General features: G+C 39.2%; 1 protein-coding gene across 3 annotated transcripts; it reads right to left on the bottom strand.

Annotated features, from left to right (window-relative positions):
- Positions 1–2,159: 2,159 nt before the first annotated feature.
- On the bottom strand, positions 2,160–11,251 carry ndfip1l (Nedd4 family interacting protein 1, like). Of its 3 annotated transcripts, none has more exons than XM_036588018.1 (8): positions 11,084–11,251; positions 9,732–9,819; positions 8,966–9,096; positions 6,298–6,385; positions 4,970–5,094; positions 4,274–4,340; positions 3,879–4,008; positions 2,160–3,645 (listed from the first exon to the last, which is right to left on the bottom strand). In XM_036588018.1, the coding sequence occupies exons 1-7, from the start codon at positions 11,111–11,113 to the stop codon at positions 3,905–3,907; spliced, it is 633 nt and encodes a 210-aa protein (XP_036443911.1). In that variant the 5' UTR covers positions 11,114–11,251; the 3' UTR covers positions 2,160–3,645; positions 3,879–3,904. The 3 variants fall into 3 exon arrangements, with proteins under 3 accessions (XP_036443911.1, XP_036443912.1, XP_036443913.1); XM_036588019.1 differs by having other exon boundaries at positions 3,883–4,008; XM_036588020.1 differs by having other exon boundaries at positions 3,903–4,008.
- Between the last annotated feature and the right edge of the window lie 1,011 nt (positions 11,252–12,262).

The following is a 12,262-nucleotide window of genomic DNA, read 5'->3' as shown; positions in this document are numbered from 1 at the left end:
TGAAAAAAATCTCTTTCAACATAATGATAAATTGATGTTTTTTACAAAACACCTATATTACTAAATTATACTTGTCAAATGGGCCTAAAAAGTCACACTGTTAGGAAGACTGATCTTTTTCTAGTGCGTGATCAAGCTAGCGTTAGCATGGTGGCAAATTTGTCATGTCCCTCCTGCCTACTTTCAGTTAGCTACAACATAAAGCTAGCATAGCATTTTGATCTGGAAAGTCAGTGTATGGCTGAATGTTTTTTTTTGCCATTGTCCCACCTCAAAACATTTGCTATGAAGGAGCGCATTTGTGGGCAAATCTGGATAATGTAATTAATTGAGGATTAGATTGACATTTGCCATCATCATACGTGTGCAAGGCTAAGTTATATCCTAAAGTAGGCAGTACAGGAGAGATAATATTGGCCCCTACATAACCCATCGAGGAATCAGGTCAGACGAGTCCTTTTGCTTTGCAGACAGGTAGAGGGAAGCGACTGTTAAAAACAAGGTCTTGCATAACAGACTGAAAACAAAGATAGCTTTCAGTCCCGTCACAATAGCTCATATAGAGCAGCAAAATCAGAAAATTGACAACAATGTGGGATGTACAGCCAAATGCAGCATGTGGGTACATTGTGAAAGACTTTCCCAATAGAGCCTGACCGATTTCAGTCACAAATGTGATACAGCCGAGCTGTACCAGGCAAACAATTCCCAAGTGTGGTAACTTTTGATTTGAAGATACTCCTAACTGTTAAGGAAAACAAGAATCAGCATAACATGCCCTAGACTTATGCCTCGAACTAAAAAACCTATACAAAACTTAATCATAATCCTAAAGCTAATTATTCTATATTTGTACATATTGCTTTGGGTTTCATTATGCTACTTTTCATGAAGATACTTGAGCATTTGAATACTGTCTAAATAAACTACAAGGCTTGATCAATCAACAAATAATTAGCATTGTGAGTAGAGACAGTACAACGCGCACACGCGCACACACACACACACACACACACATACATTTGCTAAGCCACTTATCCTTATGGGCCATGAGTGGTGCTGGAGCCTATTCCAGTGCTCAGTGGGCAGAAGGCAGGAAACACCCAGACAGGTCACCAGTCAACCACAGGGCAGTATAATAAACAGTACTATGCAAAATTCTTAGGCATCTGAGAAAGTTATATGTAACGTCGCTTATCTGGACAGCAAGAATTTACTTGTAAGAAAAAAAAAGAAACACTAACATTAAAATAAATACAAATACACATTGTGATTTGATGCATGTTAACTTAACCATTTCCAAACCTCTCCTCCAGGAAGCAGCATAACTAGGCTCCTATGGGCCCAAGTGCAAAGATAATACAGATACATACAGAAACTTACAGCCTTACTAAACTCTGCTAAAGCCTGAGTAGACTGATAAATCAATGTGATGAGCCATTTATTAATCTTCATTAGAAGGACGATAGAACTGAAGTTTTCTTAGTAGCAGACGTGCACGAGTGACAAACTTAGCACTGATGTTGTACTGGACACACATGTACGTTTTAATGGCAGCTTTCATGCATGACATCAACTGAAAATCATGTAGCTACCTGCTTTTTAGTAAAATTGGCATTTGTCATTGGGATATGGCAAAGTATCTGCTTGTTTCATGAGATGGCAGTATGATTATGGGAACAGCAGTGGACAGAAGCAGGCGATTAGAGCCAAACTAAGGTTGAGAATTCCGTAACTTAATTTAAATAAATGAATTTTTTCATGAAACATTAACAGAGGAAAACTACCATCCAGTAACAGCAAGGAAAAGTGTAAATAAAATGTACATAAAAATAACCTTTAATGTATTGTAATGCAACACATTACTGAAGACATTTAAGACAGTGTATTCAGTATTCAGCCATCACTACTTTTTCAAAGTATTCTGCCCAACACTTAAAGTATATAACATTTCAGCGAATTTAGAAGGTAGACATTAACTAAGAGCCACCAGTTCATCTCAGCATTAAATAGGCTACACTAAACTATAATAGGCCAGCTTTATTTGACAACAATGAGGCAAATGGGTAAGACAATGTTTCCTGTTCATCCGCTCTACAGTAAAATTGATTGCTCAATCTCACGTCTAACTGTGACAAAGGACAGACATTTCAGCCAACAGTTGCAACACCAGAGACTTTAATAGCAACGTCTTATTTACAAGCGTGTACACGTGTACATCCATCTGCATTCAAAGGCTGTCCGCAAAGCTGTTTGGGGAAAAACAAAGGGTACAAAAGAGCCGCTTCCTGCTCCACAGATGATCCCCCTCTGTGACAAGAGCAGACAAGTCACGCACACACACACACACACACACACACACACACACACACACACACACACATACAGTGCACGATTAAACCGCAGGAGATCAAACAGGCCCCTACGGTGGCCATGTTCAAAAAAGGTGGGAGATGTGTCCCGAATGAGGGTGCATTCACCTAATCAAAGGAGAACTCAATTACACAGTGCTTGAAGAAAGAATGGCATGGGAGGAAACTGCTTAGCCTGCTCTGATGGCAAAAACAGGGCATGCGGGGGTTTTCTTCACTGCAGGGGAAAGAGAGAGAGGAAGGGGAAAAGTGTGCTCCTGCTTGTTCTCCTTACCGAACCAAACATGGGCTTTGATGCACATTCCTTCATACTGTCAAAAAAAAAAAGGAAAACAAAAAAAGCCCATATCTGTCCCACTAACCAGGCCCATTATTCAAAGTGTGCTCTGAAGGTATCCCTTTGATGAAGGACGATATGGGCCCCAACTTAAATAAAGAAAGAGTATTTACAGCGTACAGTATTTTGAGCTCTAATCTCATTTACCATGCCTGTAGAACATATGTACAAAGCATTCCATAATATGCACTCCAACATTTGCTGGAGGGTTTATAGGCCTTTTCTCGTGTTTAAAATAAATATACAGACAATAAAAGCACATACTGCTTGAACCACATCAAATGTAACATCTTAAAAAGAGCAACTTTAATTTCATGTCATGTAGAGAGAGAGAGAGAGAGCAAGAGAGAAAGCGAGAGAGAGAGAGAGAGAGAGAGAAAGAAAAGCGCTGCTTTAAATTCAATTCATCCAATGTTGCCATTCACAAAAAGGAAAGGATACTTGTGAATGGTGACCAACAGTGGCTGGCTGTTTCAATGTCAAACGTCATCGAAGGGGGGAAAAGAAAAGAAAAACAAGACTGCCCCCTGTTGGTTAACAGGGCACAGTGCATGCCATTACTACAAATATATCATAAGGCATTAACATACATATCACGGACTTGATTGCAAAACGCACTTGACGTCAAACCACTAATGATTTTTGTTACAGAGTTTTCAGCATCCACAAGTTTACAACTAGAAACATAGAAAGAGTTTATCGCTGACTGCCCACAGAGCGGCACTATTCAAAACGGGGAGGGTGGGAAAAAAATAATAAATGGTAAAATCACTGCCCTTCCATCATGCCGAAAGAAAACGTCGGCCTTCCTTTGAGATTTGTAGATTACAGATGGAAGAGTTTTTATTTTTCTTTCTTTTTCTTTAAATATGCATCCCCCACTGTGTTCGTGGCTCAGCGCCGGCCAGAAATCCAGGATCAGTTTCCAGTAAGCAGCTGGAGAAGACAAGAATCCATCATCATTTATGCACTTCCATGATTGATGGACACCTCAAATACATTTGCATTCTACATTTCGGTCCCAAGCTCCCTCAGCTGCTTTCATGTTAATGGTAGCAATCTCTTTGTATCACTTTGTTTTCATGGCAGGGAATGTTAAATAAAAGCATTTTTACTTAGAACATCAAAACTATAGAGTACTAAATGTTTACAATCCAATGCTACTATACCTACAGAGGCTCCAGAACATGAACCTTTAATAGATGAAGAGAACTCTTGTTCGAGGGAGAGTAGAAAAGGAGTCTGCCATTTTGCGAATCTTGGCATAGTTGATGAAGCCCCTGAGGAAGAGCAGGAAACCTGGAGGATATGGAAACGCATTATGGAGGCTGTACTCCAGTCCAAACAACCGCACAATCACCACAAATAAACAATGATAATCACCACATGAGGAGCAACCAAACACACAGATAAGCAACCAGATGTACAGTGCTTTAAAAACACAGGCTAGCAGGCCTACTATCGAAAACAGATATAGAGCAAAGATGTGATGTAAATACTTTATATTTTAAAATACAATTCTTTTTTGTGTGAAACAGTCAAAGCCAAGCATTAGTCCACTTACCAAGAACCAGGAACACCCACCACAGCCAATACTGGCCATCAAAATAGCCAGGAAAGTATGTAGAAAACTGGAACCACAAGGAAAGAAGAGTTCAGTCCTGTTGAGTTCCCCCTTTTTAATAAGGTCCATATCCTACCGTTTCCTCCGATTTTATTTTTTGCCCCTGAGCTCACAACTTAGGATATTACTGTTGGTTTATGTACCACAAACATCCTTAACTCATTTTAAACAAACATTTTCCAACCTAATCATCCTTTAGAATTAAACAGGCTGTTTTTGTTACTATGCCTTTGAGATCGATATGCAACCGTTCCCTGTTCTGATTGGCTGTTCTGTATTCTGCATCTTAAACTATTTAGTGTAAATAGACTCTGGCAATTAGTGTAGGCAGATAAGGTGGATATACGTAAATGATTTAGTTTTCTTGACATCACAAAAACAATGAATTCGAACTGGACAGTTTTTTCAGCTTAGATTCCATGAACACAAACACTAATAAAGTTTACATGCTACATCAAAATTTGGTTTTACCCTTTAATGTTCTGTTCTATGCGCTAATAGCAGGGAGATTTCACTTTGTGAAAAGTTATGAAAAGTCAGATAAACGTTCATCATTTAAATGGTAAACATTTACATGTTAGAAAGCCTAAATCGGATGGAGACAGAGAGGTGGATAAATTCAGGAAATTGTCGTACCCGGACAATCAGGATCCACTTGATGAGGGACAGGCCGAAGCCGGAGATGGCGCCGTAACGGCCGGCCGCCGAGGTGGTGAGGCAGAACGACAGGAAGAAGCCAATCCAGTTGAAGAGGAATGCCACTGGGAAAAGATAAAAATGAAGGATTACCACAGCTCATGCACCATGCCCAAAATATTGCAATGCACTAGTATATCTGATTCAAGCTAAAATCACACCTAAATCACAGCAGGAACAGCTATGAGAGTATGAAAAGCAAGGAATTGATGAGATGAGCAAGATGTGTACCTACACAGGTTTTTAATTCAGATACTCAGTACAGTACAAAGAGTCCATCTTTTGGCCAGTTCATATTTGATTTAGGGCAGCAATTATTTACTTTATAGGCAGTGCTTGTAGTTTTGGGGTGAAATGTGTGCTTCTAAAGTAGGATAAAACACATAGGATTCTCTCCCCTAGAAATACATGGGGCAAAGAGCAAGACAGCAAAAATTATAATATACAACTGATGCAGCGACACAGTAACTCTCCAAAAGCTGTTCCTGTCTCCATTGTATACTACCTCAGAATGCATATAATCTTATAATTTGCCTGGAACTATTTTACTGCTCCACACTCATCTGAATGCTGTGAGTAGTCATGCAGTTGTATACGTCATCCCTTTCCACTTTCCTCCATCTCAGGCAAAGGAACACAGGAGTATATTAAGTCTTATGACCTCTATATAAATATTGTAAATGGTGTAAATAATTATATTGCCTGTGGTCATATTTCGCTTTAACATTATTGTTTGTCTACGGTTGCACATGGCATATGAACAGCCAGAGAGCTGGAAGCCATGTTTCGTTTCTCATTCTCCACACTTTACATTTATACCATATGTTATTGACCCCACTTTACCCTAGACCGCCTATGGGGTCAATTACCATAATACTAGTTGTCTAGCTAGAGGTGGGCAATATGGCAAATACACAACATCAACACAGTTCAAGATATTTTCTTGATACACGATACGCATCACAATTCAGTTTTTCTAAGGTCTGTTAAGTTAAATGTCTTTCCCACACACAAAAGTATTGTAATTTTGTCTCTTGACTTAATATATCACATGGAACTCTGGGTCCATTTCCTGGCCAGTGATAAGCCTATTCCTGGACCACACTTTCCTGGAATGGACAATCTTCAGAATATTCTGTAGTCCAGGACCAGGTTTAATTACTATCTGGGAAGCCAACCCTGAATATTACCCGCTAACATGTCAAGAAGGATAGGACGCTGTGTAAAATGTAAAATGGTCTGCCTGAAGCATTTCCTTCTCTACTTACTGAAGAAAGTCAACATGAAAATGCCATCATTGCCTATTCGCAACTGGTCTGCGTCCTCAAAGTCATCCCTGGCCACAAAGTCCTCATCCTGCAGGAAAAGTTGAAAATTAGAGTTAGTGATATAAACTACTGAATGCAAAGGGTACAGGAACTCTGTGGGATCTTTGTATAACATAAAAAGGTAACAGAAGGTCCACATCATAATAAGGGAAGGGTCAGATTTCACTTGGTGCATCATTTTGCAGCCTGGGCCTATATTCTTCAGACAACGGGACCACAAAACAACATACAGAGGCTCGCTTTGTAAGCAAGAAACCCTCCAAACAAAATGAAATTAATTATGTTTCTTTCATGTTTCTTAGAAGTCTTTGACCTGAGTGGACCCTCAACAAGCCATGTATTGCAAACTTTAAAAAAGGTACCACAAAAGAGTTCTTTGAGGGATGCCACAGAAGAACCACTTTTGGTTCCCTAACGAGCCATGTCTGAAAAAGAAATGTATAATGAACCTTTTAACATTCAAATAACAAGAGGTTCTATACCAGGTTAAGGGACCTTCTTAGAACCTTTATATTATGTGGAAGTTGTTAAAACTTAAAAAAAAAATCTTCACACTCACAAATCACAGTTACAAAAAAGGGCATCTAAAAAACATCCACTGAAAGGTTTTTAAGGAACCAAAAGTCTTCTATGGCAGAGATGGGGAACTGAAAGTCAGAGCCCAGCACAGTTAGGAGAGCTCCCTGTTCTAATCCACCAACTAAACCTGGTACTTACCTAAATCTCACCTCTGTTTAATAGCATCCCACAAAGGACCCTTTTTGACACTTATGACATCACACCAAAAAATGTTTCATACACCAGTGGTTTTCAAACCCCACGTTTGTCCAGATTTTTGCTCCAATCCAACATATACAGCAAAAAGTATGGACTGTCAGGGGATATCTGAGGACCAGTTTGACTGCCATACATCTGACTAGTCAATAGCAGAAAATGGGTTGAAATTTACTGGAAATTCTGATTACACTAACAATCTACCTGCCTTAAGTGCATTAACTTTGTCACTAGCTTCGGAATTTACAGTCAACATCGCAGCATCAAATCAGACTTTTTATCTGTTTACCTGTCATGTGTATGTTTTAATGTTCTAAGGCAAACGTCTCAGGGAGGACAGTTCTTATTGGTTTGATTGGGGTCACAGAGAAAACAAGTGATGCTTCTCCATACTTCCTTTCCCACAGAAATACTATTATTATTACAGTTAATTATATAGTAGGTAAAAGATGCTGGAATCTTTACTAACGTGTGAGTGTACAGTCCATAAAAATGACTGAAATGGCAGATTCAGATGGAACGAAACTCACTAAAAGTCACCAGTAATTAGCCCCCCACACCATATCCATTACCTTTAGACAGCTAACCTCCTCAAGACCAAATAATGCCTCAATTTCCAATGACTAACCAAGCACCAAGCATACATTTTAGGAGGGTAAGGGTTTGATTCACCAACAAGAAAACTACGTATGACTGTGCAGAAGCTATGTCTATCGCAAGTTCTAATTACTGTTTAAAACAGAGACTGCCAGTTGTCTCCTGTACTCATTTTTGGCATTCAACAGTGCCTATCAAACCTCATCACATGGCACCTACCAACAAAGACTCCAGGAGCATCATTTTCATGGTCTGTCTGAGACAATGCTTCAGTTTTCATTACATAAATTGCCGTGATTTGAGAAAGTAACCTTTTGAAATAGAATGTTACAGTGCATATCAAAGGTTTACAGGCTTTCAAGTATAAATTATATATACACACATACATACACACACATACATACATACATACATACATACATATATATATATATATATATATATATATATATATATATATATATATATATATATATATATATATATAAACAAACAAACAAAATAATCCATGAGTGTAAAAATGTATTTTAGCATCTCTCTGAACACCCTGCCTTTCAACCATGAAAGCTGACGCCTGGGGTCTCTCCACGAAGGATGCCACCTGTACAGTTTGACACACTCCCACTCTTGTTACTGTACCTCCAGTGCACGAGTTACATCATCAAAAGTGTCCAGACGTTCCCTGTGCTGTGCGCAAGCAGTGTGTGGTAAAGAAACACAGGTGTGAGTGAATGAGGGGAGGTTTAAAGAAAGAACAAAAAGGGGAAAAGGGAAGCACAAACGTATGAAATAGGGCTGCATTATATGGACGAAATCGTGATGTAATGCTATATATTGTGACTGTGCTGTGTTAAAAACACTGGTGAATCAATAATGTAACATGGTAAAGATTGGTTATTATTTTGACCAAAATTATTTACTTTTGTTGGATTAAATTAATATCGCAAGTCATCAAAACACCCAACTAACTGGAACTGGCCTGAATGATGTCATCATACAGTTAAAAAAAAATAAATAAGTAAATCACTGTGAGTTTCTTGCCTAGTGCAGCCTTCTGCAATATCAGCACTGAAAAGGCCAATAAACAATTTACTGTGCAGCCTTAATATTAACACAAAAACCTAGTCACTGAATCAGGAATATGTCTCAAACTTGTCTCTTAGTCTTGGCTACGGATATTATGGAAAGTGTTTTGTTATGCTAGCTACAGCTTTGAATGGAGAGTTGTGGTACTTACTCGTCCTGCCACCAGAGGGACAGAAGCTTCTGCCTTGCTTCTCTCAGCCTCGTCATATGATGGCAGTGATGTGGCTACGTTATAAGAGGGAGGGTTGGGGAATGCAGAATCATCTTTGTAATCAAAATATGCTAGAAGGGAGATAAACAAATGTAAAAATTAATACATTTTACATACTTAATACAACAGTCCTTTTACTGGCCTAATTTTAGGCAAATATTTGCAGGTTTCAGATAAAAGTGTTACTCATTCATGTTTATTATGAAGGTGGATAATATAATTTTGATCTCCACAGCAATTTCTGCATATGCATGCTTAATAAAATAAATAAATAAATAAATAAATAAATAAATAAATAAATACCCAAACAGAGCAGGCACCTGACGTACTTCATAAATTCACTTTTTAAAGTTAATAGCAAATTATTATTCTTGTTTTGTTTACCTTTTAACCTTAGTTTATGTCCCTGGACATATTAAGTAAGATTCACCATATCATACCGTTTAAAAGACAAAATTCTTGTTTTCTTGGAATCTGCAGTAAAATATAATAACCGTTGCCCAGTTCCAAGATTTTTGATATTTTGTATATTAACCAACAATATCACTTCTCACCATCCCCACCTATTATCAAGTGAAACGGCTCGGCTACTTCAGAGACGCTCTCTAGTTTCAATAAATCAAAGGAAAACGCCTTCTGATTTTGATTTGGAGACCTCTGATTTCAAAATTATACATTATACAAATTATACAAAAAGCACACATACCTGCATTATCCGATGCGATGCTGCTGTAAGGGGGCGGAGCATCATTAGCCACCTGAGCTCCCTCTTCTGGTTCCTCTTCATTGGACAACTTAATTTGTGGGGGAAAAAAAGACAACTTAATTGTTGACATGCACTTGTTGGCATGCTTCTCCTAGAAAGCAGCGAGCTTAGAATGATGAACAGTACAAGGTCTTTTTTTCATATTCATTATTTTTACCTGAGACTCAAAATCAACAATGATGCACTGATATTAATAAGAGACAGAACATTTATATCATTCACCTTCGGCCATAGAGATTCCTTAGTGAAGTGGTCTTTCTAAGTAAGTAACTAGAAAAATTTGCTTTTATTCATGATGAACATAATCTTTTGAGGCGTTTCCCCAAAACCATTATAGCACTACATGTGTAAGATTCCTAAAAAAAAGATTCTTCTATTCAGTCTGTAATCTCGCAGTGCTCAGTTCTTTTAAATGTTGTTCTATATGCTATTGTGTCATGTAATAAAATAGGCCCTACATATACAATGCGGTGTTGAAGAGCATACTGAGTTACACAGGATCCACTACAAGCGCTGATTCAATTAACAGCTTTTAAAGGGATTAGCTGCAAAAGCAATCATACCGTAGAGTCGTGTTTCACAGGAACAAAGTGGGCCTATTTCTAATAACTAGGGCACGCCATTCACAATCATGTACAACACACAAAACTGTTCCTTTTTCCACATTTAGATTTGAACATATCTTTTTCCAGCCTTAAGCATCTCTGAGACATCAACGGCGTTTGAAAAGCACGCAGCTGACTCAGGAAATGAGCTTCGCAACGTTTGCTAGATTAACAAGAACTGAAACCAAAATGACAGCGAACGAAAATGCTCTGCTAAACAAATTTCAACAAGCAGTGTGAAAATAGGCTAGGTTAAACTGAGTAAACACCTAGCTGGTCCTGGTGAAAAACTAGTTAGCACTGGTTAAACTCGCTGGTTGCGTGAATGAGGCGAGTCTGACCAAACTAATGGAAGTCCGCTAAGCTGGCTAGCGTTTTTTCTAGAGAACAACAAAAACACCGAAAAAACGCAGATAGTTGGGGCCCTAGCTCATCAACATGGACGTTAAGTAAGTTGTTACAGAGCGTTTCGGAAAACAGTCAGGGACAAAATGTGTTACGTTACAGTAAACAGTAGCTCTTCCCGTGTGTAGCCGTTTAAAATGACCTGCGACGCGACCCAAAACAATAAGGCCTTGAATCTGAGCGACCATCCTCGGTGTTTCCTGGAAGCGCTCCCCGGCGCTGATGACTCGGAGGCGGATCAGTTTCCACTCAGTCACCCACGCTCCAGTACCCTTCACTCACCTGCTGATATCTGCCGCTCGATTCTGCCATCCTCGAGAAGCTTGATAAGCCGCGGAGGATTGAATTCAGAACCCAAACAAATCCGTCCACAAAATGTCTGTACGAAATTATATAACTTTGTGTGTTCTTGGCCACGTCCGCCCCTCGGTCCTCTCGCACTTCCCGTGATGTCAGTTACACAGCAGCGCCACCACACGCCGAACCACTGATGGAAAAATCTGTTAAAGGAACAGCCCAACGTGCTTCAGAAATCAATGTGTTTTTTCCAGTTGTCAGTTTTGTGTAAGTGATTTTGAGTCTTCTAAACGCTGACACAAAGAAAAACCCTGCAGGCTTGACGGGTCCATAATGAGATACAGTGAAACTACCGTTAGACTCTAACACGGCGCTCAAGCAGCACCGGAATATTCTCCAATAGCTCGACTATTATTTCCATGTTTGTGGTAAATTTTAATAAAAACCACGCGGCTAGGGACTGTTTGGCGTGACGTGGACTGTTCGCCCAGTCCTGGTCCTGGAGATCTACTACCCTGCAGAGTTTAGCTCCAATCCTAATTTAACACACCTGAACCAGATAATGAAAGTTTTAGGGGCATCTGAACATTAGAGCCAGGTGTGCTGGATTTGAACTCTCCAGGGTCGTAGATCTGGAAGCCCCTCTTCTTATGATGTATCCTGAAGGGGGGAGGACCTTTTTAAAAACTACTACTTTGAGGTGGGTTTTTGGGGGCAGTCAGTTTTATAATTGTCATTTTGTTGTTTTTCATTAGCTGGTGAGTGCAGAAGAAAGGCAGATAGCTAACATTACACACAGGAAGCTTATAGTGTAACTTACTGCAACTGTATAACTGTGGTGACTGTTATAAAATGATTATTACAGTGGAGAGAATGGAGTACTTAAATGACAGAACTCTGCTGAAAAAACAGCACAGACCAGCATGAAGTCTGTGCTGGTCTATGCTGGTTTATGTTGGTCTGATGCTGATTTAACTGGTTTCACCAGAACGCAAGCATTCAAAACACAACATATGCTGGTTTTGCTGGTGTCCATGCTGGTTGTTCTAACAGGAAAATGACTGAGATGCCATGTAGCTGGCTACTCAGCTTGGCTGCTATTGTCTGGCTAAAAGAGTAAAAACTTGTTTCTGGCATCTATTTTGTTCTGAAAATATTTGTATT

This window comes from Colossoma macropomum, unplaced genomic scaffold (genome assembly GCF_904425465.1).
Source record: "Colossoma macropomum unplaced genomic scaffold, Colossoma_macropomum, whole genome shotgun sequence".
Classification (NCBI taxonomy): Eukaryota; Metazoa; Chordata; class Actinopteri; order Characiformes; family Serrasalmidae; genus Colossoma; species Colossoma macropomum.
This window is presented reverse-complemented; position numbering and strand designations above follow the sequence as displayed.